We start from the raw sequence: 23,037 nt of genomic DNA on the forward strand, positions 1-23,037 counted from the left end.
ATTATATATAATAATTCTATATAATATAATATAATATAATATAATATAATATAATATAATATAATATTATATTATATTATATTATATTATATTATATTATATTATATTATATTATATTATGTTGTATTGTATTATATTAAAATAAAAAATAAAATACATAAAAATAAAACAAAACAAAATAAAATATAAAAAAAATAAAATAAAATAAAATAAAATAAAATAAAATAAAATAAAATAAAAATATTTTCCACAGCTTTTCCCTGTCAAATCCCATCTACTTTGGGGAATTCCAGCTCCCGGAAGGAAAAGGATCCGCCGGGAGGATCGGGAAATTCGGGGGGCTGGGAAGGCTCTGGGGACTGGGGGGGCTGGGGAAGCTCCTGGGGGATCTGGGGGGGCTCGAGGGCCCCTCGGGGGCTCCGGGCAGTTGGGGGGGGGCCGGGCCCGGGGGCGGCAGGTGGCGGATGCGCGGCGGGGGCGGGGCGGGCTTTGTGTCGCAAATGAGCCCCGTCTGTCCCCGCGGCTGGCACCGCTGTGCCCCCGGCTGTCCCCCTGTCCTTCTGTCCCCTCTGTCCCTCTGTCCCCCTGTCCCCCTGTCCCCCTGTCCCCCTGTCCTTCTGTCCCCTCTGTCCCTCTGTCCCCTCTGTCCCTCTGTCCCCCTGTCCTTCTGTCCCCTCTGTCCCTCTGTCCTTCTGTCCCCCTGTCCCCTCTGTCCCCCCTGTCCCTCTGTCCCCCCTGTCCCCTCTGTCCCTCTGTCCCCCCTGTCCCTCTGTCCCCTCTGTCCCCTCTGTCCCTCTGTCCTTCTGTCCCTCTGTCCTTCTGTCCCCTCTGTCCCTCTGTCCTTCTGTCCCCTCTGTCCCTCTGTCCCCTCTGTCCCTCTGTCCCCCTGTCCTTCTGTTCCCCTGTCCCGTCTGTCCCCCTGTCCCCTCTGTCCCTCTGTCCCTCTGTCCCCTCTGTCCCCTCTGTCCCTCCTGTCCTTCTGTCCCCCTGTCCCTCTGTCCTTCTGTCCCTCTGTCCCTCTGTCCCTCCTGTCCCTCTGTCCTTCTGTCCCCCTGTCCCTCTGTCCCCCTGTCCCGTCTGTCCCTCTGTCCCCCTGTCCCTCTGTCCCTCCTCTCCCCCTGTCCCTCTGTCCCCTCTGTCCCCCCCTTGCTGTCCCTCTGTCCCCCTGTCCGTCTGTCCCCTTGGCTCCTCTCCCGGCAGATGGAGCGGCCGCAGCTGCTCCCGGGAATCCGCAGGGAATCCCGAGCGCCGCGCCCCGCCCCCCGCTCATCATCCTCATCCTCATCACCCTCATCCTCCTCATCCTCTTCTTCCTCATCTCATCCTCCTCATCCTCTTCTTCCTCATCATCCTCATCTCATCCTCATCTTCTTCTTCATCCTCATCTTCTGCATCTTCATCCTCATCCTCCTCCTCACCTTTATCTTCATCCTCATCCTCATCCCAATCCTCATTCCCGTCCTCCTCCTCATCTTCATCCCCCGCTGCCTTCCCTGGAAACCCGGGCTCGTCCAGGGAAAGGGGGAGAAACTTTGGAATGGGAAAAGCGGCCGGGAATGAGCCGGGAATGCTCCTCTCCTTTCCTTCCTCATCCTCATCTTCATCCCCATCCCCATCCCCATCCCCATCCCCATCCCCGGCTGCCGCTCCTGGAAATCCGGGAATGCCGCGGGGAAAAGGGGAAAAACTTTGGAATGGGAAAAGCGGCCGGGAATGGACCCCAAATCCCACCGGGACAGGGCAGGGACGGCCCCAGTCCCGCTTTTTTAGAGGCTGGGATGGTGGGAATTTGCCCCCCCAAAAAAAATCGGGGAAAAATTTCTCCCAACAGCTCCCAAAATGCCTGAGAGGGGTGGGAATTTCCCCTCTGGCTCTCCCGAAGAAATTCCCGGGAATTTGGATGTTCGGGATCACTCCCGGCTCGGCTCCACTCCGAGACGGGAATTATTTGGGAATTTGGGGATTTGGCCCCTTGAGCTGCCCTGTGGATCTGGGATTCCCGGGAATTCGGGGTGGGTCCCACACCTGGACGGGAAGCGGGAGAGTTTTTCTGGGAAAACTCGAGTTTCATTCCCAGATCCAAACAAATTCCCGGCCTGGGTTATCCCGGAGCTTTTCCTTGGCGCGGAATTCCTGCTCCCAGCGCCTCTTTCCCGAGGTTTTTTTTTGGGGTTTTTTTTTGGGGAAAAATCGCCCAATTCCTGAATCCAGCCGCTCCAAGGATTCCTGCTCAGCCTCCACTTTTCCCAGCAAAACCCCGGGAATTTTTCCCACCTCCTCCCTCGCCCTTCTCCTGCCATTCCCGACCCGTGGCGTGACGAAATTCCCGACAATTTTCCTTGGAAACCAAGCGGATCCCAGGCGGGTTCTTTTCCTTTTCCCCGCTCCCGAACCCTCCCAGGAAAAGCCCTTTTCCCAAAGGGATTTGGGAGCCAAACCTGGCGGTGGGGCCGAGGCGTTTCCCGGGATTCCGGGGCGGAATTCCCGGCCCGATCCCGGTTTTTTGAGCCATTCCCGGCGCCTGGAAAAGCCGCCTTACCCCGCGTCCCGCACCATCCCCAGGCTCCGGGGGCTTCTCCTCCAGGAATCCCCAGGATTTGGGATCCGCTCCGCTCATCCATCCATGGAGGAAGGAGGAGAAAACTTTCCCTGGGTTCTCCCGAGGTCCCGCGGCGGATCCGGGACGGGAATTCGGGATCAGTCCCGGAATTCCCGCGGCGGCGGCGGCGCCGCTCCGGAGCCTCCGAGGAGGAAATTTCGCCGCTCCCCCCCAAAAATTCCCAATTTATCCACCCTGGGCCCGACCCCGGGAGCCTCATTGGCCTCTCCCGCTCCCCCCCCCCCCTCCCTCTTCCCTCATAAATATGGAAAACCGGGAATTCGGGATTCCATTGGCTGCGCGGGAGCCCCCCGGGAGGGGCGCGCTGGACGCGGGCCGGGAAAAGGCGACAGCTGCTCCCGGTGCTGCTTTCCAGCGGGAATTCGGGCCGGGAAAAGGGGGAAAAGAGCCCGGAGCGGAATTCCCGGCGCCGAAAATTGGGAAAAGGGGGCCTGGAGTGGAATTCCCCGTCCCGAAATTGGGAAAAGGGAGGCGGGAGTGGAATTCCCGCTCCCGAAAATTGGGAAAAGGGAGGCGGGAGTGGAATTCCCGGTGCCGAAAATTGGGAAAAGGGAGCCGGGAAATTGGGAAAAGGGAGCCTGGAGTGGAATTCCCCGTCCCGAAAATTGGGAAAGGAGAGGCTGGAGAGCCATTCCTGGTCCTGAAACTGGGAAAGGGAGCCTGGAGTGGGATTCCAGGTTCTGAAATTGGGAAAAGAGAGCCGGGAGCGGAATTCCCGGCCTCGGGAAACTCGGGGAAAGGGACCTGGGAAATGGGAAAAGGGAGCCTGGAGCGGAATTTCCGGTGGATCCCGGGGCTCTGGAGCTCTCGGGTGATCCCCGAGGACGCCGCGGGTCCCTTTGGGATCACCCAGAGCCTCCATCCCAGAAATCCCGCCTGGAAAATTCACCTGCGGTGGAGAGGGAAAAGTGAAAGGGAGGAAACCCGGGAATAGCCCGGGAAGAGCCGGGAATGCGATCTCGAGTTCAGCCGGGACACAGCGACCTTCGGGGCCGGCTCTGCTCTCGCCCGGCTGGGATTGTCCCGGTTCAGCTCCGGGAAAATCGGGAAAAATCGGGGAAAATCGGGAAAACTGGGAAATGCGCCGCAATTCCAGGGAGATCCCAGCGCCCCCATCCCGCATTTGGGATCCTCCCGGAGCTCCCGATCAGTTCGGGATCGTCCCGCCCTCCCAGGACTTTTGGGGTCCCCTGTCCTCGTCCCCGGCCCTGTCCCCGCTGTCCCCGCTCTGTCCTCGCTGTCCCGGCTCTATCCCGGCTCTGTCCCGGCTCTGTCCCCGCTCTGTCCCCGCTCTGTCCCCGTCCCCCCTCTCCCGTCCCTGTCCCCTTCCCTGTCCCCCTCTCCCGTCCCTTTCTCTCTCTCCTGTCCCCCTCTCCCGTCCCTGTCCCTGTCCCTGTCCCCGTCCCTGTCCCTGTCCCCCTCTCCCGTCCCTGTCTCCGTCCCTGTCCCCGTCCCTGTCCCCGTCCCCAGCGCGGCTCCTCCTGCCCGGGCTCGGCGCCCGCCGCGCTCGCAGCTGCTCCCGGAACGGCCCCGGAGCCGCGGGCGGCGACACGCGGGGCTCAGCTGGCGACAGCGGCGGGGACAGAGCCAGGGCCGGCCCCGCCAGCACCGCCAGCATCGCCAGCATCGCCAGCACCGCCATGGCAGCGAGCGGGGACAGCGGGGACAGCGGGGACAGAGCGGGGACAGAGCGGGGACAGAGCCGGGACAGAGCGGGGACAGAGCGGGGACAGAGCGGGGACAGAGCGGGGACAGTGAGGACAGAACCGGGATAGAGCCGGGACAAGGAGGGGACAGGAGATAGCGACAGGGACAGGGACGGGAAAGGGGGACAGGGACGGGGACAGGAGATGGGACAGGGAATGGAGCGGGGACAGAGCCTGGAGCGGCTCCCGGCACAGCCGCATCCCAAATCCTCATCCCAAATCCCCATCCCACATCCCCATCCCAAATCCTCATCCCAAATCCCCATCCCAAATCCTCATCCCAAATCCCCATCCCAAATCCTCATCCCAAATCCTCATCCCAAATCCCCATCCCACATCCCCATCCCACACTCCCGAATCCCCTCCCCGCCACCCCGAGGGGATTTTTTTGGGATTGTTCCCGGCCCCCCCCGCATCCATCACTCCGAATCCCAAATCCCACACCCCAAATCCACATCCATCACCCCAAATCCCAAATCCCAAATCCCACACCCCAAATCCACATCCATCACCCCAAACCCCCCATTCCCATCCCAAATCCCAAATCCCACACCCCAAATCCACATCCATCACCCCAAATCCCAAATCCCGAATCCCGAATCCCGAATCCACATCCATCACCCCAAACCCCACATTCCCGTCCCGATTCCCCTCCCCTCCGCCCCGAGGGGATTTTTTGGGATCGTTCCCGGCGCGGCCGCAGCTGAGGCGGCGGCTCCGGGCGCGATTCCAGCCGGGAACGAGCGGAGCCGTCCCAGCGCTTCCCGCCGGGAATTCCGGGCGCTTCTCCCGCCCCGGATCCTCCTGGAATGGGATCGGGGGCTCCAGGCTGATCCCAAAAAGGGAACCGGGATCGGGGCTGCGGATCCCAGAGAAATTCCCGGGAAATTCCCTTCGGGATGGTCCCGGCCCAGCTTTTCCTCCTTTTCCCTGCCGCGATTCCCGCCTGGAATTGCCGGGAATGGGGGATCCCAGCCAGGGATGTGCCCGGACCCCAAAGATCCCAGAGATCCCACGGAGCCGGGAAGGTTCTGCCGGGATTTCGTTCATTCCCAGCCCCGGCAATTCCCGGGATTTTGCACATTCCCAGTTGCAGCTCCAGGCCCATGATCCCAAATTCCCGGTTAAATATCCCGAATTCCAGGCCCATGATCCCAAATTCCCGTTTCATTATCCCGAATTCCAGGCCCACGATCCCAAATTTCGGCTGCCCAGTCCCCTCCCAGCCTTTGGCTCCTTCCCATCTGTTACCCCAAAAGCTTTTCCCCGTCTGCTCCCCCTTTTCCATGAATTATTTGGGATCCACATCCCATCCCTCTTATCCAGCCAATCCCAACCCCAAATCCCGAATTTTCCCGGTTCCCAGCGTTTGAGGGGAAAAAAACCTGGAAATAAAAAAGGTTCCTTGGGAATTCCATGGATTTATTTATAATATTTACAAATCCCAGGGGAAAAAGGGACCTTTTCCATCGGGACATTCCCAGACCCTTTGGAATTTCTCACAATTCCCAAAAAACTCCCTCCCCTTTATCCTTAATTCGCCCAGAATTTGGGGAAAAGCTCCACCCTGGGAAACAGGATGGGTCCGGCTGGGAATGCCGGGAAAATTTTGGGAATTTCCCACCCAGGGCACCGGATCCATCCGGAAATCCCAGGAATTTGGCATTCAGGAATTCTGGGAATTTTTCGCTCAGGGCATCGAATCCAAATGGGAATTTTGGGAATTTCCCACCCAGGGCACCGATCCCACCTGAAATTCTGGGAATTTCCCGGGAACACCTCTGGCGTTTCCAGCTCCAGGGGGGAATTCCCTCCCAAGGCTTTTCCTGGAAATTTTCCCGGAATTTTCCAAGCGGTTTCCCAGAATTTTCCAGGAAGGTTTTCCGGGATTTTCCAGGAAGGTTTTCCAGGATTTTCCAGGAGGGTTTTCTGGGATTTTCTGGGCAGTTTTCCTGAATTTTCCAGGCGGTTTTCCCGGATTTTCCAGGCGGTTTTCCCGGGATTTTCAGTACCCAGAGGAGCCGGGAGGATCCGGGATCCCGAAGAGCAGCGAGGCCTTGGAGTTGATGAGGAAGGTGCAGAGCAGGGACAGGAGCAGCACCAGCACCCCCAGCGCCAGCGTCAGCAGCTGGGGGGAAAAACGGGAATTTGGGATATTGGGATATTGGGAATTGGGAATTCGGGGATTTGGGATTGCCCCAGGGCACCCAGGGATCCCTGGGATGTGGATTTGGGATGAGCAGGGATCCCTGGGATGAAGGGGCAGAGCAGGGACAGGAGCAGCGCCAGCGTCAGCAGCTGGGGGAAAAACGGGAATTTGGGATATTGGGATATTGGGAATTCGGGGATTTGGGATATCAGGAATATTGGGAATTGAGGGTTGGGAATTTGGGATATTGGGAATTTGGGATATTGGGAATTGAGAATTTGGGATATTGGGGATTTGGGATACTGGGGATACTGGGGATTTGGGGTTTTTGGGACATTGGGAATTGGGTTCCCCTTGCTCTGTCCCTGTCCCATTTTCTGTCCCTGTGTCCCCTCCCTGTGTCCCTGTCCCCCTTTGGTGTCCCTGTGTCTCTTTGGTGTCCCTGTCCCATCCCAGTCCCTGTGTCCCCTCCCTGTGTCCCCTCAGTGTCCCTCCAATCCCTGTCCCTGTGTCCCCTCCCTGTGTCTCTGTCCCCATGTCCCCTGGGTGTCCCTGTGTCCCTGTCCCCATGTCCCTGTGTCCCATCCCCGTGTCCCTTTGGTGTCCCTGTGACCTTGTCCCTGCCACTTCCCTGTGTCCCATCCCTGTCCCCTTGGTGTCCCTGTCCCTGTGTCCCTGTCCCTGTGTCCCATCCCTGTCCCCATATCCCTGTCCCCGTCTCTGTGTCCCTGTCCCCTTGCTGTCCCTGTGTCCCTGTCCCCCGGGTGTCCCCCGGGTCACCTCCAGCTCCCTGCTGGCCACCAGGAAGATCCGGGCCCTGATGTCCTTCCAGCGGCTCTCGGTCCAGGTGGAGAATTCCCGGGAATCCCAGCGGCGCAGCTCGAAGGCCGGGGACAGCGCGGGGGACAGACGGACACCGGAGCGGACGCAGCCGGGGACGCGGGACGAGGAATTCCCGTCCAGGGGGCCCTGCACCCACCAGTACTCGTACAGCTGGGAAAACGGGAATGGCACACAGGGAAAAACGGGAATTACACACAGGGAAAAACGGGAATTACACACAGAGAAAACGGGAATTACACACAGGGAAAACGGGAATTACACACAGAGAAACGGGAATTACAGCTGGGAAAATGGCACAGGGAAAAACGGGAATTACACACAGGGAAAACGGGAATTACACACAGGGAAAAACGGGAATTACACACAGAGAAACGGGAATTACAGCTGGGAATGGCACAGGGAAAATGGGAATGAGAGCTGGGAATGGCACAGGGAAAAACGGGAATGAGAGCTGGGAAAATGGCACAGGGAAAAACGGGAATGAGAGCTGGGAAAATGGCACAGGGAAAAACGGGAATTACAGCTGGGAATGGCACAGGGAAAACGGGAATTACAGCTGGGAAAATAGCACAGGGAAAAGTGGGAATTACACACAGAGAAACGGGAATTACAGCTGGGAATGGCATAGGGAAAATGGGAATTACAGCTGGGAAAATGGGAATGACACAGGGAAAAACGGGAATTACACACAGAGAAATGGGAATTACAGCTGGGAATGGCACGGGGAAAATGGGAATTACAGCTGGGAAAATGGGAATGACACAGGGAAAAACGGGAATGAGAGCTGGGAATGATAATGAAAATGGGAATTGCACAGGGGAAAATGGGAATTACACATGGGAAAGTGGGAATGAGATCTGGGAAAATGGGAATGGCACATGGAAAAACCCAAACACCCTTCCCGATCCCGGATTACCTCGGGCAGCGTTCCCGGGGTTTTCCCGGGATTCCGGCACTGCTCCCGTTACCCCAATCCCCAATCCCATGATCCCAATCCCACGATCCCGATCCCGGATCACCTCGGGCAGCGTTCCCGGGGTTTTCCCGGGATTCTGGCACTGCTCCCGTTACCCCAATCCCATGACCCCAATCCCAATCCCATGATCCCAATCCCGGGTCACCTCGGGCAGCGTTCCCGGGGTTTTCCCGGGATTCTGGCACTGCTCCCGGCTCAGGTTGGCGCTGCTCCCGGTCAGGTTCCCCAGCACCGCCTGCAGCAGCTGCGTGGTGTTGGTGGGGCTGGACACGGCCACGTAGTGCTGGGGAAACGGGCCTGGAAACAACACGGGGAAAAACGGGAAAAAATGGGAAAAAATGGGAATTGCAGCTCCGGGGAATGGGGAAACGGGATTGGGAACGGGAAACACGGGATTGGGAACGGGAAAAATGGGAAAAACGGGAATTACAGCTCCGGGGAATGGAGAAACGGAATTGGGAACGGGGAAAATGGGATTGGGAATGGGAATTACAGCTCCGGGGAATGGGGAAACGGGATTGGGAATGGGAAAAAAACAGGAAAAATGGGATTGGGAACAGGAATTACACCTCCGGGGAATGGGAAAACGGGATTGGGAATGGGGAAACTGGGATTGGGAACGGGAAAAATGGGAAAAACGGGAATTACAGCTCTGGGGAATGGAGAAACAGGAAAGGGAACGGGAAAAATGGGATTGGGAATGGGAAAAACGGGATTGGGAATGGGAATTACAGCTCTGGGGAATGGAGAAACGGGACTGGGAACAGGAAAAACAGGATTGGGAATGGGAAAAATGGGAAAGGGAATGGGAAAAATGGGAAAGGGAAAAACAGGAAAAATGGGAAAGGGAATGGGAATTACGGCTGGGGATCGGGAAAAATGGGATTGGGAACAGGAATTCCAGCTCTGGAGAATGGGAGAAATGGGATTGGGAACGGGAAAAACGGGATTGGGAATGGAAATTCCGGCTCTGGGGAATGGGAAAAACGGGATTGAGAATGGGAATTCTGGTCCTGGGGATTGGGAGAAATGGGATTGGGAATGGGAATTCCGGCTCTGGGGAATCACAGCTGGAAAAACGGGGATTGGAGAGGGGAAAAACAGGAATCGCAGCCAGGAAAGATGGGAATTATAACTGGGAAAAAACGGGAATTAGAGACGGGAAAATGGGAATTACAGGCAGGGAAAAAATGGGGATCCCAGCTCATGGGAATCCCAGCGGGAAAAAGGGGAATTCCAGCCGGGAATCCCAGCGGGAAAAGCGGGAACGGGGCCCTCTCCTCACCCAGGATCCCCTTCTGGTCGGGCTTGATCAGGGACTGGAACCAGGAGTTGTTGGAGTTGAGCAGGAACCCATAGAGCAGCCGAGTGACCTGGGGGAAATCCCGGGAAAATGGGGGATCCCGGGAAAACCGGGGAATCCCGGGAAAATGGGGGATCCCGGGAAAACCGGGGATTCTGATTCCAGGGATTTTTGGGGATTCTGGCTCCAGGGATTTCAGTAAAGAACGGGGATTTCAATTCCAGGGAAATTGGGGATTTTAATCCCACGGACTCCATGAAAATTGGGCATTCCAGGGAAACTGGGGATGCCAGGCCGACTGCGGATTCCCACCGCAGCATTCCCAGCAGGAATTCCCGCCATTCCCAGAAGGAATTCCCACCACAGCACTCCCAGCAGAAATTCCCATCACTCCCATCATTCCCAGTAGGAATTCCCAAAACTCTCAGCAGGAATTCCCAACAGGAATTCCTGGCACTCCCACCATTCCCAGCAGGAATTCCCAGCACTCCCATCCTTCCCAGTAGGAACTCCCATCATCCATTCCCATCATCCATTCCCAGCATTCCCATCATCCATTCATTCCCATCATCCATTCCCATCATCCATTCCCATCATCCATTCCCATCATCCATTCCCAGCATTCCCATCATTCCCATCATCCATTCCCATCATCCATTCCCAGCATTCCCATCATCCATTCCCACCATCCATTCCCATCATTCCCATCACCCATTCCCACCATCCATTCCCATCATTCCCATCATTCCCATCATTCCCATCCATTCCCACCATCCATCCATTCCCACCATCGATCCATTCCCATCATCCATCCATTCCCACCATCCATTCCCATCATTCCCAGCATCCATTCCCACCATCCATCCATTCCCAGCACAATTCCTACCGTTTTCTCCTCTGCCCGGATGCTCTCGGTTCCGTTTCCTCCCCCGGCCAGGGTGAACAGGGCCCGGGCCAGCGCCGTGGCCACCTGGGCCAGGGCCTGCAGAGCCCAACACACCCGGGAATCACGGGAATTCCGGGAATCGTGGGAATCCCGGGAATCCCCAGGATCAGCGTCCGGCCCGAAGCTCCCCCGTCCCAACGCTCCCGGGCCCTTCCCGCCCCCATTCCTGGCTTTTCCCTCCTCTCCCCAGTCCCAAATCCCTCGGGATTTATTCCCACCTCTTTTCCAAGCTTTTCTCCCTTTCCCCATTCCCAAATCCCTCCCAGCTCCTTCCCACCTTCTTCCCACTTTTCCCTCCTCCCCAATTCCCATCCCTGCCGGGATCCTGAATCCCAGCAATCCCCTGGATCCCAAATCCCAGATCCCAAACCCCAGGAATCCCCTGGATCTGAAATCCCAAACCCCAGGAATCCCCTGGATCCCAAACCCCAAATCCCAGGAATCCCCTGGATCCCAGATCCCAAACCCCAGGAATCCCCTGGATCTGAAATCCCAAATTCCCTGGATCCCAAAACTGAAGAATCCCCTGGATCCCAAACCCCAAATCCCAGGAATCCCTTGGATCCCAGATCCCAAACCCCAAGAATTCCTTGGATCCCAACCCCCAGACCCTGAATCTGAAACCCCAGGAATCCCCCGGATCCCAAACCCCAGGAACGCCCGGATCCCAGGAATCCCCAGAATCCCGGGAATGCCGCGGGACCTTGGCGGTGTCGGTGACGAAGTCCAGCTGCTCCTCGGGGCTCATTCCCTCGGGATAACGCATCCCGATGCTCTCGGCCGTGTCGTAGATGCTCTGGAAGTACCTGGGAACAAAATCCGGGAAAAATCCGGGATGGGGCCGGAATTCCCATCCTGGATGGAAAACCCCGCTGGAAAAGGGACCTGGGATTCCCCATTCCCGGAGTTTGATAAGGAGAGGTCAGAATTCCGAAGCTTCTCCCGAGGGATTTTCTGGGATCAACGAGGAGGGCTCGGAATTTGCCCCTCCTGCCTGGAATTTTCCAGGCTGCGGTTGGGATTTCAGAGCCCATTCCACGAGCCGGGAAGGGGAAAATTCCCAAAGGATCCAAGGAAAAGATGGGAATTCCAAGGGGTTTTACCGGTTCACTGCCCATCAACGGCTGATCCCGGCCGGAATTCCAAGGGAATTCCAGATTCCCGGGAAAGCCGGGACGGTCCCAAGGGACCCCAGAGCTGGGATTTGGGGTTTTTGGGACTCCCAGAATTCCTTCGGAAAAACCGGACCGGGGTCACGGGGGGTGATCCCAAAAAACAAAACCCCTGGAAGGGGAGGGGGAGCAGCCGGGCAATAATTCCATGGAAAATTCCGGGAGCAGCCTCCGGAAGCGCAGCTGCGGCCCCGGCGCCCGCCGGGCTCGGGGCCAGGAACCTTCTCCCAGAAAACGCCGGAATTTCCTCTCGCCTGTCCGAGCAATTCCCTGCCGCTCTTCCGAGCATTCCCAGGGCTCCCGCCGGGCCGCCATTCCCACGGGAAGGGCCAGATCCCGCTGGAAATCCCGGACGCTCGGGATGGGATCCCTGTGGGGGCCTGCTGGAATTCACGGATTTTACCTGTCCCGGAATTCCCAGAATTCCAGGATATTTTACCTGTTCCAGAATTCCTGGATTCCCTGGGTTTTACCTGTTCTGGAATGCCTGGAATTCCGAGATTTTGTATCTGTTCTGAAATTCCCAGAATTCCTGTGTTGTACCTGTCCCAGAATTCCCAGAATTCCCGGAATTCCAGGATTTTGTACCTGTTCTGGATTTCCTGGCACTCCTGGATTGTACCTGTCCCACAGCATTCCAGAATTCTACCTGTCCCGGAATTCCTGGAATTCCCAGTTTTACCTGTCCCAGAATTCCTGGAATTCCTGGATTTTACCCGTCCTAGAATTCCCAGATTTACCTGTTCTGGAATTCTCAGGATTCCCAGATTTTACCTGTTCCTGAATTCCCAGATTTACCTGTCCCGGAATTCTTGGCATTCCCAGATATTTGACCGGCCCCAGAATTCCTGGAATTCCCGGCATTCCCAGATTCACCTTCCTCAGAATTCCCAGGTTTTACCTGTCCCAGAATTCCCAGCATTCCTGGGTTTTACCTGCCCCAGAATTCCCGGATTTACCAGTCCTGGAATTCCCAGAATTCCCAGGTTTTACCTGTCCCACAATTCCTGGCATTCCTGGGTTTTACCTGTCCCAGAACCCCCAGGTTTTACCCGTCCCGTCATTCCCGGCATTCCCAGAATTTACCAGTCCTGGAATTCCCAGAATTCCCAGGTTTTACCTGTCCCACAATTCCTGGCATTCCTGGGTTTTACCTGTCCCAGAACCCCCAGGTTTTACCCGTCCCGTCATTCCCGGCATTCCCAGAATTTACCTGTCCCAGAATTCCCAGCATTCCCAGAATTTACCTGACCCAGAATTCCCGGCATTCCCAGGTATTCGACCTGTCCCACAATTCCTAGAATTCCCAGATTTACCTGTCCTACAATTCCTGGCATTCCTGGGTTTTACCTGCCCCAGAATTCCCGGCATTCCCAGAATTTACCTGTCCCAGAATTCCCAGATTCACCTTCCTCAGAATTCCCAGGTTTTACCTGTCCCAGAATTCCTGGCATTCCCATGTTTTACCCGTCCCGTCATTCCCGGCATTCCCAGATTTACCTGTCCTGGAATTCCCAGCATTCCCATGTTTTACCTGTCCCAGAATTCCTGGCATTCCCAGGTATTTGACCTGTCCTACAATTCCTAGAATTCCCAGATTTACCTGTCCCACAATTCCCGGCATTCCCGGGTTTTACCTGTCCCAGAATTCCCAGATTCACCTTCCTCAGAATTCCCAGAATTCCCAGATTCACCTTCCTCAGAATTCCCAGGTTTTACCTGTCCCAGAATTCCCAGAATTCCGAGATTCACCTGCCTCAGAAATCCCAGATTTTACCTGTCCCAGAGTTCCCGGCATTCCCGGGTTTTACCCGTCCCAGAGTTCCCAGCATTCCCGGGTTTTACCCGTCCCGTCATTCCCGTCATTCCCGGCATTCCCGGCATTCCCGGCTGTACCTGTTGTGGAACTGGGCCCGGTGGTCGCTCAGCACCACCCCCGGGATGCTCCGGGACCTCAGGAACCTCTGGAATGACGAGGGGGGGAGGGGCTGGGACACCCCCGGCTCCTGCAGGGAAACCCCGGAGCCGGAGCCGGAGCCGCGGAGCGCGGCCAGGAGAGCCTGCACCTGGAAAAACAGCGGGAAAAAACAGCGGGGAAAAACAGCGGGAAGAACAAACAGCGGGAATGCCGGATCAGCCCGAGGGGTGCTGGGATGCGGGAGCTGGAATCCTGCTGGAAATCCCGGAGTTTTGGCTGGAATATCCACGGAAAATGGGGAGTTTGGGATCGGCCCAGGAGGTTGTTTGGGATGGAATTCCCACCGGGAATCTGAACTGGACGGGATTCTCACTGGGAATCCGAAGCAGAGGGAATTCCCACTGGGAATTCTCGCTGGGAAGTTGAACTGGTTGGAATTCCCACTGGGAATTTGGATTGGATGGAATTCCCATTGGGAATTTGAAGCAGATGGAATTCCCACTGGGACCGGTTGGAATTCCCCACTGGGAATCTGAACTGGGAATTTGAACTGGATGGGATTCCCACTGGGAATTTGGATTGGATGGAATTCCCATTGGGAATCTGAAACTGAAGGAATTCCCACTGGGAACTGGAAGCAGAGGAAATTCCCGCTGGGAACCTGAGACCCCCAGAAGGATCCTGGATTTTGCTGGGAATATCCCAGGAATTGTGGCAGGGTTTGGGTTTCTGGGAAAGGCTCCGAGCCCGGGATGGGTCCCGGCGAGGGAGGCAGGGAATTCCCAGGGATTCCCTGGGAATGGGGAACATTCCCGGCATTCCAGGCTCACCTGGGATTCCACGGATTGGTTCCGGCGGGAGACGGGATCCGTGTGCATCCAGAGCACGGAATTGTTCCTCAGGGACACCTGGGAAACGGCCAGGGGGGAAATCCAGGGAAAAATCAGGGATGGGGATGGGAATTCCAGGGAAAAAACAGGGATGGGGATGGGAATTCCAGGGAAAAATCAGGGATGGGGTGGGAATTTCAGGGAAAAATCAGGGATGGGGTGGGAATTCCAGGGAAAAATCAGCCCCAGGGGGGAAATCCAGGAGAAATCAGGGCTGGGGTGGGAATTCTGGGGAAAACTCAGCCCTGGCGGGGAATTCCAGGGAAAAATTAGAGCTGGGGTGGGATGGGAAGTTCAGGGAAAAAAAATCAGGCTCTGGGTGGGAATTCTGGGACAAAAATCAGGGATGGGATGGAAAATTCAGGGAAAAATCAGGGAAATTCAGGGAATTCCAGGGGAAACTTGGGGAATTCTAAGGGAAAACTCAGGGAATTCCAGGGGAAACTTGGTGAAACCCAGGGGAAACTCGGGGAATCCCAAGAGAAACTCAGGGAATTCCAGGGAAAACTCAGGGAATTCTAAGGGAAACTCGGGGAATTCCAGGGAAAACTCAGGGAATTCCCGGGAAAACTCGGGGAATTCCCGGGAAAACTCGGGGAATTCCCGGGAAAACTCGGGGAATTCCCAGGAAAGGATCCCTGGAGCGTTTTCCCCTGCAGACCTGGCCCAGCTCCAGGAAGGCCCCGATGTTCTCCAGGCGCACCGGGAATTTCTCCTGCTCCATGTCAAAGACCAGGCGCGAGCTGCCGATGTAATCAAAGGTCTCCTGGAAAAGGGGAAAATCCCGGAATTCTGGGTGGGAATGGGGAAAAGGGGGAAATTGGAGAGGGGAATGGGGAAAGGGGGAAGGGGAAAAAGGGGAAAATGGGGAAAGGACAAAGGGGAAATAGAAAAGGGGAAAGGGAAAATGGGAATGGGGAAAAGGGGAAAAGGGAAAGGGAGAAGGGAAAAAGGGAAAAGGGAAAAAGGGGAAAGGGAAAATGGGAAAGGGGGAAAAGGACAAAGAGGAAAAGGATAAAGGGGAAAAGGGAAAGGGGAAATAGAAAAAGGGAAACGGAAAATGGGAATGGGGAAAAGAGAAAGGGGAAAGAGAAAAGGGAAAAGGAAAGGGGGAAGGGGAAAAGGGAAAATAGGAAAAGGGAAAATGGGAAAGGGGGAAAAGGACAAAGAGGGAAAGGATAAAGGGGAAAAGGGAAAGGGGAATGGAAAATGGGAATGGGGAAAAGGGAAAAGGGAAAAAGGGAAAGAGGAGAGAAGGGAAAAGGAAAGGGGGAAGGGTAAAGGCAAAATGGGAAAAGGGAAAATGGGAAAGGGGGAAATGAGAAAGGGGGAAAAGGACAAAGAGGAAAAGGATAAAGGGGAAAAGGGAAAGGGAAAATGGGAATGGGGAAAAGGGAAAAGGGAAAAAGGGAAAAGGGGAAAAGGGAAAGGAGAAAGAGAGAAGGGAAAGGGAGAAGGGAAAGAGGGAAAAGGGAAACAGAGGAAAAGGAAAATAGAAAAAGGGAAATGGAAAAGGAAAAGGAAAAGGAAAAGGGGAAAGGAAGGAAATTCCAAGAAACGAAAGGAAAAGAAATGGAAAAGAAAGAAAGAGAATGGAGAGAAGGGAAAAACCCCAAAACCAGAGCCAAGGCCACCCAAAACCCCAGGAAAATCCCAAGGGCTGGGATTGTTCTCAAGGACTCAGGGCTGGGATCCCGAGGATTTGGGGATGGATCCATGGAACCCTGGGCTGGATCCCATGGAATCCTGGGCTGGATCCATGGAATCCTGGGCTGGATCCATGGAATCCTGGGCTGGATCCATGGAATCCTGGGCTGGATCCATGGAACCCTGGGCTGGATCCATGGAATCCTGGGCTGGATCCATGGAATCCTGGGCTGGATCCTGAGGATCTGGGGCTGGATCCATGGAATCCTGGGCTGGATCCCATGGAATTCTGGGCTGGATCCATGGAATTCTGGGCTGGATCCCATGGAATCCTGGGCTGGATCCCATGGAACCCTGGGCTGGATCCATGGAATCCTGGGCTGGATCCCATGGAATCCCGGGCTGGATCCCATGGAATCCTGGGCTGGATCCCTGGAATTCTGGGCTGGATCCCATGGAATCCTGGGCTGGATCCCTGGAATTCTGGGCTGGATCCCATGGAATCCTGGGCGGGATCCCTGGAATCCTGGGCTGGATCCATGGAATCCTGGGCTGGATCCCATGGAATCCTGGGCTGGATCCCTGGAATTCCGGGCTGGATCCCTGGAATCCCGGCTCTCACCCCCTGGAAGAAGACGAAGAGGACGTTCCTGGGCAGGCTCTGGGCGCCGGGGGCCCCGTGCAGGGCCTGGGCAGCCGCCAGCAGCGCCACGAAGGAGCCGACGGCGGCCTCGGCACCCGGGGCCACGTTCCAGAAAAACGAGTGGCTGTCCACCTGGAAAACAGGGAAAAATAATGGGAATGGGACAGGGAAATGATGGGAATGTTCCAGAAAAACGAGTGGCTGTCCACCTGGAAAACAGGGAAAAATAACGGGAATGGGACAGGGAAACGAGTGGCTGTCCACCTGGAAAACAGGGAAAAATAACGGGAATGTTCCAGAAAAACGAGTGGCTGTCCACCTGGGAAACAGGGAAAAATGATAGGAATGGGACAGGAAAACGAGTGGCTGTCCACCTGGAAAACAGGGAAAAATGACGGGAATGGGACAGGAAAATGATGGGAATGTTCCAGAAAAATGATGGGAATGTTCCAGAAAAACGAGTGGCTGTCCACCTGGAAAACAGGGAAAAATGATGGGAATGGGACAGGAAAATGATGGGAATGTTCCAGAAAAACGAGCGGCTGTCCACCTGGAAAACAGGGAAAAATGATGGGAATGTTCCAGAAAAACGAGCGGCTGTCCACCTGGAAAACAGGGAAAAATAACGGGAATGTTCCAGAAAAACGAGCGGCTGTCCACCTGGAAAACAGGGAAAAATGACGGGAATGGGACAGGGAAATGATGGGAATGTTCCAGGAAAACGAGTGGCTGTCCACCTGGAAAACAGGGAAAAATAACGGGAATGGGACAGGAAAATGATGGGAATGTTCCAGAAAAATGATGGGAATGGGACAGGGAAATGAGTGGCTGTCCACCTGGGAAACAGGGAAAAATGATGGGAATGTTCCAGAAAAACGGGAATGTTCCAGGAAAACAAGCGGCTGTCCACCTGGAAAACAGGGAAAAATGACGGGAATGTTCCAGAAAAACGAGTGGCTGTCCATCTGGAAAACAGGGAAAAATGATGGGAATGTTCCAGAAAAACGAGTGGTTGTCCACCTGGGAAACAAGGAAAAATAATGGGAATGGGACAGGGAACACGAGTGGCTGTCCACCTGGAAAATGGGAAAAATAATGGGAATGGGACAGGAAAACGGGAATGGGACAGGGAACACAAGTGGCTGTCCACCTGGAGAACAGGGAAAAATAATGGGAATGTTCCAGGGAAACGAGTGGCTGTCCACCTGGAGAACAGGGAATGTTCCAGAAAATAATGGGAATGGAAATGGGACAGAAAAATGAGTCGCTGTCCACCTGGGAAATGGGAAAAATGGGAATGGGACAGGGAAAATGGGAATTTTCCAGAAAAACAAGTGGCTGTCCACCTGGAAAACAGGGAAAAATGATGGGAATGGGACAGGGAAACGGGAATGGGACAGGGAAACGAGTGGGATCCCATGGGATTTTCATGTGATTTTTCTGGGATTTTCCTCCAGATTTTCCCAGGGATTTTCAAAGGATTTTTCCAGGATTCTCCCATGGATTTTTCCCGGGATTTCTCCATGATTTTTCCGAGGATTTTCCCAGACATGTCCCCAGGGTTTTCCCAGAGATGTTCCCAGGATGTTTCCCACTATATCCCCACAATTTTCCCAGGATTTTCCCAAGATTCTCCCACAATTTTTCCTGGATTTTTCCCACAATTTCCCCACAATTTTCCCCACAATTTCCCCATGATTTTCCCCAGATTTCCTCACAATTTCCCCAGGATTTTCCCCACAATTTCCCCAGGATTTTCCCCACAATTTCCCCAGGATTTCCCCAGATTTTCCCACAATTTATCCCGGATTTTCCCCACAATTTCCCCACAATTTCCCCACAATTTTTCCCACAATTTTCCCAGGATTTTCCCCAGATTTTCCCACAATTTTTCCCGCATTTTCCCCACAATTTCCCCAGGATTTTCCCACAATTTTTCCCAGATTTTCCCCACAATTTCCCCAGGATTTCCCCACAATTTTTCCCAGATTTTCCCACAATTTTTCCCGGATTTTCCCCACAATTTTTCCCACAATTTCCCCACGATTTTCCCCACAATTTTCCCCAGATTTCCCCACAATTTTTCCCGGATTTTCCCACAATTTTTCCCGGATTTTTCCCCAGATTTCCCCACAATTTTTCCCGGATTTTCCCCACAATTTTTCCCGGATTTTCCCCACGATTTCCCCACAATTTCCCCAGGATTTTCCCCACAATTTTTCCCGGATTTTTCCCCAGATTTCCCCACAATTTTTCCCGGATTTTCCCCAGGATCTCCCCTCACCCTGGTGGCCGCCAGCACCACGCGCTGCTCCGGCTGCAGCCGCCCCGAGGCGTTGATGGGCTGCAGGGAGCTCCAGACGTTGAAATCCAGCAGGGGATCACAGACGATCTCTGGGAACGGGAAAACATTCCAGGGGTTGGGAAAACTCCGGGGGAAAAAAAACCGGGAAATCCTGCTAAAAATGGGATTTCTGTGGGAGTTTTTATGGAAGAAATGAAAGGGATTGGTGGGATTCAGATGTTGGAATTTCCAGGATTTCCCCAGGATTCCCCCTGGGTTCTCCCAGGATTTCCTGGGACTCTCCCGGGATTTTCTCACGATTTTCCCAAGGTTTTCCCAGGATTTTCCGGGGATTTCCCCAGAATTTTCCCAGGACTCTCCCAGGATTTCCTCAGCGTTTTCCTGGGATTTCCCCACTGTTTCCCCCAGGATTTCCCTGGGATTCTCCTGTAATTTCCCCAGGATTTCCCAGGACTCTGCCAGGATTTCCCCAGGATTTTCTTGGGTTTTTCCCTGGATTCCCTTCAGGATTTCCCATGATTTTCCCAGAATTTCCCTGGGATTTCCCTGTATTTTCCCCAAGGTTTCTCCCATGTTTTTCTCAGATTCCCCCAGGATTTGGGCCGCTGACCTGGGCTGAGGCTGCAGCCCCATTGCAGCCCCATTGCAGCCCCATTGCAGCAGCCCCATTGCAGCCCCATTGCAGCAGCCCCATTGCAGCAGCCCCATTGCAGCAGCCCCATTGCAGCCCTGACCTGGGTTGATGCTGAAGGCGCTCTGCAGCCCCATTGCAGCCCCATTGCAGCCCCATTGCAGCCCCCATTGCAGCAGCCCCATTGCAGCCCCATTGCAGCAGCCTCATTGCAGCAGCCCCATTGCAGCAGCCCCATTGCAGCCCTGACCTAGGTTGATGCTAAAGGCGCTCTGCAGCCCCATTGCAGCCCCAGTGCAGCCCCATTGCAGCACTGACCTGGGTTGATGCTGAAGGCGCTCTGCAGCCCCAGTGCAGCCCCACTGCAGCCCCATTGCAGCCCCATTGCAGCAGCCCCATTGCAGCACTGACCTGGGTTGATGCTGAAGGCGCTCTGCAGCCCCAATGCAGCCCCATTGCAGCAGCCCCATTGCAGCCCCATTGCAGCAGCCCCATTGCAGCACTGACCTGGGTTGATGCTGAAGGCGCTCTGCAGCCCCAGCACAGCTCCATTGCAGCCCCATTGCAGCCCCAGTGCAGCCCCATTGCAGCAGCCCCATTGCAGCCCCATTGCAGCAGCCCCATTGCAGCAGCCCCACTGCAGCACTGACCTGGGTTGATGCTGAAGGCGCTCTGCAGCGAGCTGCGGCGCATGCAGGTGACGGTGCTGGCGGCAGCGTGCATGTGGGACTGCAGCTGCATGGCGCAGAGCGGGAACTGCGGCGCCGAGCCCGGCGCGCCGGGCAGGTTGTGGGCGCGGAAGCACTGCAGCACAAACACAGCGCGCGGCTTTCCATGGGGGTTTTAAAAACTTCTGGCATTTTTTTCTGGGTTTTTTAATGGGTTTTTAATGGATTTTTAATGGAATTTTAAAGATTTTTGATGCATTTTTTTTATAGATTTATTAATGGATTTTTGATAGCTTCCCTCTGGTTTTATTTTTAATTTTTTTTTTTAAGGATTTTTTTTTTTTTTAATTTTTTAAAGGATTTTTAAAGGGTACTTTGTGGTATTTTACAGCTTCTTTAAAATTTTTATTGGTTTTTTTTTGTTTTACAGATTTTTCCCACCCTTTTTAAGATTTTTGGTGGATTCTTAGAGGGATTTTTGGTGGATTCCTTACAATTCTTTGAAATGGATTTTTAAAAGAATCATAAGAAACTTATTTTGCTTTTTAAGACGAGTTCTTAATGATCTTATGGGTTTTCTTTTAATGGGCCTTTTGAGAATATTGTGCATTTTTATTAGGGAGTCTTTCATGAATCTTCAGTTTTTTAAAACAGATTTTCAATGGATTTTTATGGATTTTAATGAATTTTCAGTAGACTTTTATGGATTTAATGGGTTTTAATGAATTTTCAATGAATTTTTATGGATTTAATGGATTTAATAGATTTTAATGGGTTTCCAATGGACTTCTATGAATTTTAATGAATTTTCAACGGATTTTAATGGATTTAAACGATTTTGATGAATTTTCAATGGATTTAATGGATTTCAATAAATTTTCAAAGGATTTTTAAGGTTTTAATGCATTTTAATAAATTTTCAATGGACTTCCAGAGATTGAATTAATTTTAAGGAATTTTCAATGGATTTTTAAGGTTTTAATGCATTTTAATAAATTTTCAATGGACTTGTACAGATTGAATGAATTTTAATGAATTTTCAATGGATTTTTAAGGTCTCAAGGCATTTTAATAAATTTTCAAAGGATTTTTAATGGCTTTAAATGATTTTTAATTTGATTTTACCGAATTTTAATGACTTTTCAATGGATTTTCAATGGGCTTTTGTGGACTTAATGAACTTCCAACGGGTTTTTATGGATTCAAATGACTTTTAATTGGATTTTAAGGAATTTCCAAGGGACTGTAACAGATTTTTAAGGTATTTTTTTTCCCCACCCCGTGCATCCCTCACCTCTTTGATGAGCTGGGTCTCGTTGGCGTCCTGCAGCAGGAAAATGGGGAAGGGAAAATCCTCGTAGGAGATCCCGGAGCCGCCCGGGTTCCACTCGGAGCCGTTGCAGTGAGCGAACTGAGGGCCATAGGAGTCTGAATAAACGCCTGAAAAATGGGGGAAAAACGGTGAAAAATGGGCAAAAACTGGGCAAGAACTGAGGGCCATAGGAGTCTGAATAAACAGCTGAAAAATGGGGAAAAACGGTGAAAAATGGGCAAAAACTGGGCAAGAACTGTGGGACACCAGTGTCTGAATAAACAGCTGAAAAATGGGGGAAAAATGGGGAAAAATGGGCAAAAACTGGGCAAGAACTGCACGCCATAGGTGTCTGAGTAAACGCCTGAAAAATGGGGGAAAAACAGAGAAAATGGGTAAAAATTGGGCAAGAACTGAGGGCCAGAGGTGTCTGAATAAACAGCTGAAAAATGGGGGAAAATGGTGAAAAATGGGCAAAAACTGGGCAAAAACCCGGAGCCACCCAGGTTCCACTCGGAGCCGTTGCAGTGAGCAAACTGAGGGCCATAGGTGTCTGAGTAAACGCCTGAAAAATGGGGGAAAAACGGTGAAAAATGGGCAAAAACTGGGCAAGAACTGTGGGCCGCAGGTGTCTGAATAAACAGCTGAAAAATGGGGGAAAAACAGAGAAAAATGGGCAAAAACTGGGCAAGAACTGAGGGCTGCAGGTGTCTGAATAAACAGCTGAAAAATGGGGGAAAATGGTGAAAAATGGGCAAAAACTGGGCAAGAACTGCATGCCATAGGTGTCTGAGTAAATGCCTGAAAAATGGGGGAAAAACAGAGAAAAATGGGTAAAAACTGGGCAAGAACTGAGGGCCACAGGTGTCTGAATAAACAGCTGAAAAATGGGGGAAAAACAGGCGGAAAATGGGAAAAAACCAGGGAGAAACAGGGCAAGAGCTGTGGGCCATAGGTGTCTCAGTAAACACCTGAAAAATGGGGATAAAACAGGGGGAAAATGGAAAAAAAAAGGGAAAAAAGGTGAAAAATTTGAACAGTGAAAAAAAATGGGATAAAATGAGGAAAACCAGGGGGAAGATGCGGGGAGAAAATGGGGAAAAACAGGGGGAAAACCCAAGGACAAAATGGAAGAAAAATGCGAAGGAACCGGGGAAATGGAGGAAAAAAAGGGAGGAAAAAAAGAGGAAAAAAAGGGAAAAAGCCAGGGGGAAAAGTTTGGGATTTTGCTCACCAAATCCATCGTTGGGACACTTCAATCCCGGGGAAAATCCCTGGGAAGGGGCGGGAGAGGCAGCGGCCACGGCC

The 23,037-nt window shown here is 53.2% G+C and overlaps 1 protein-coding gene across 1 annotated transcript; it reads right to left on the reverse strand.

Annotated features, from left to right (window-relative positions):
• Positions 1-5,727: 5,727 nt before the first annotated feature.
• Positions 5,728-23,036, reverse strand: NCSTN (nicastrin; the record flags this gene model as incomplete). The annotated part of the gene is made up of 14 exons (XM_036397663.1): positions 5,728-6,454; positions 7,256-7,468; positions 8,440-8,591; positions 9,580-9,667; positions 10,484-10,579; positions 11,247-11,349; positions 13,612-13,781; positions 14,464-14,541; positions 15,185-15,289; positions 16,793-16,945; positions 19,098-19,207; positions 20,400-20,553; positions 21,712-21,857; positions 22,964-23,036. Coding segments are annotated over 14 exons (1,764 nt in total), but the record flags the coding sequence as incomplete, so codon positions are not given.
• Between the last annotated feature and the right edge of the window lies 1 nt (position 23,037).

The sequence above is a fragment of the Molothrus ater genome, chromosome 29, assembly GCF_012460135.2.
Source record: "Molothrus ater isolate BHLD 08-10-18 breed brown headed cowbird chromosome 29, BPBGC_Mater_1.1, whole genome shotgun sequence".
Lineage (NCBI taxonomy): Eukaryota > Metazoa > Chordata > Aves > Passeriformes > Icteridae > Molothrus > Molothrus ater.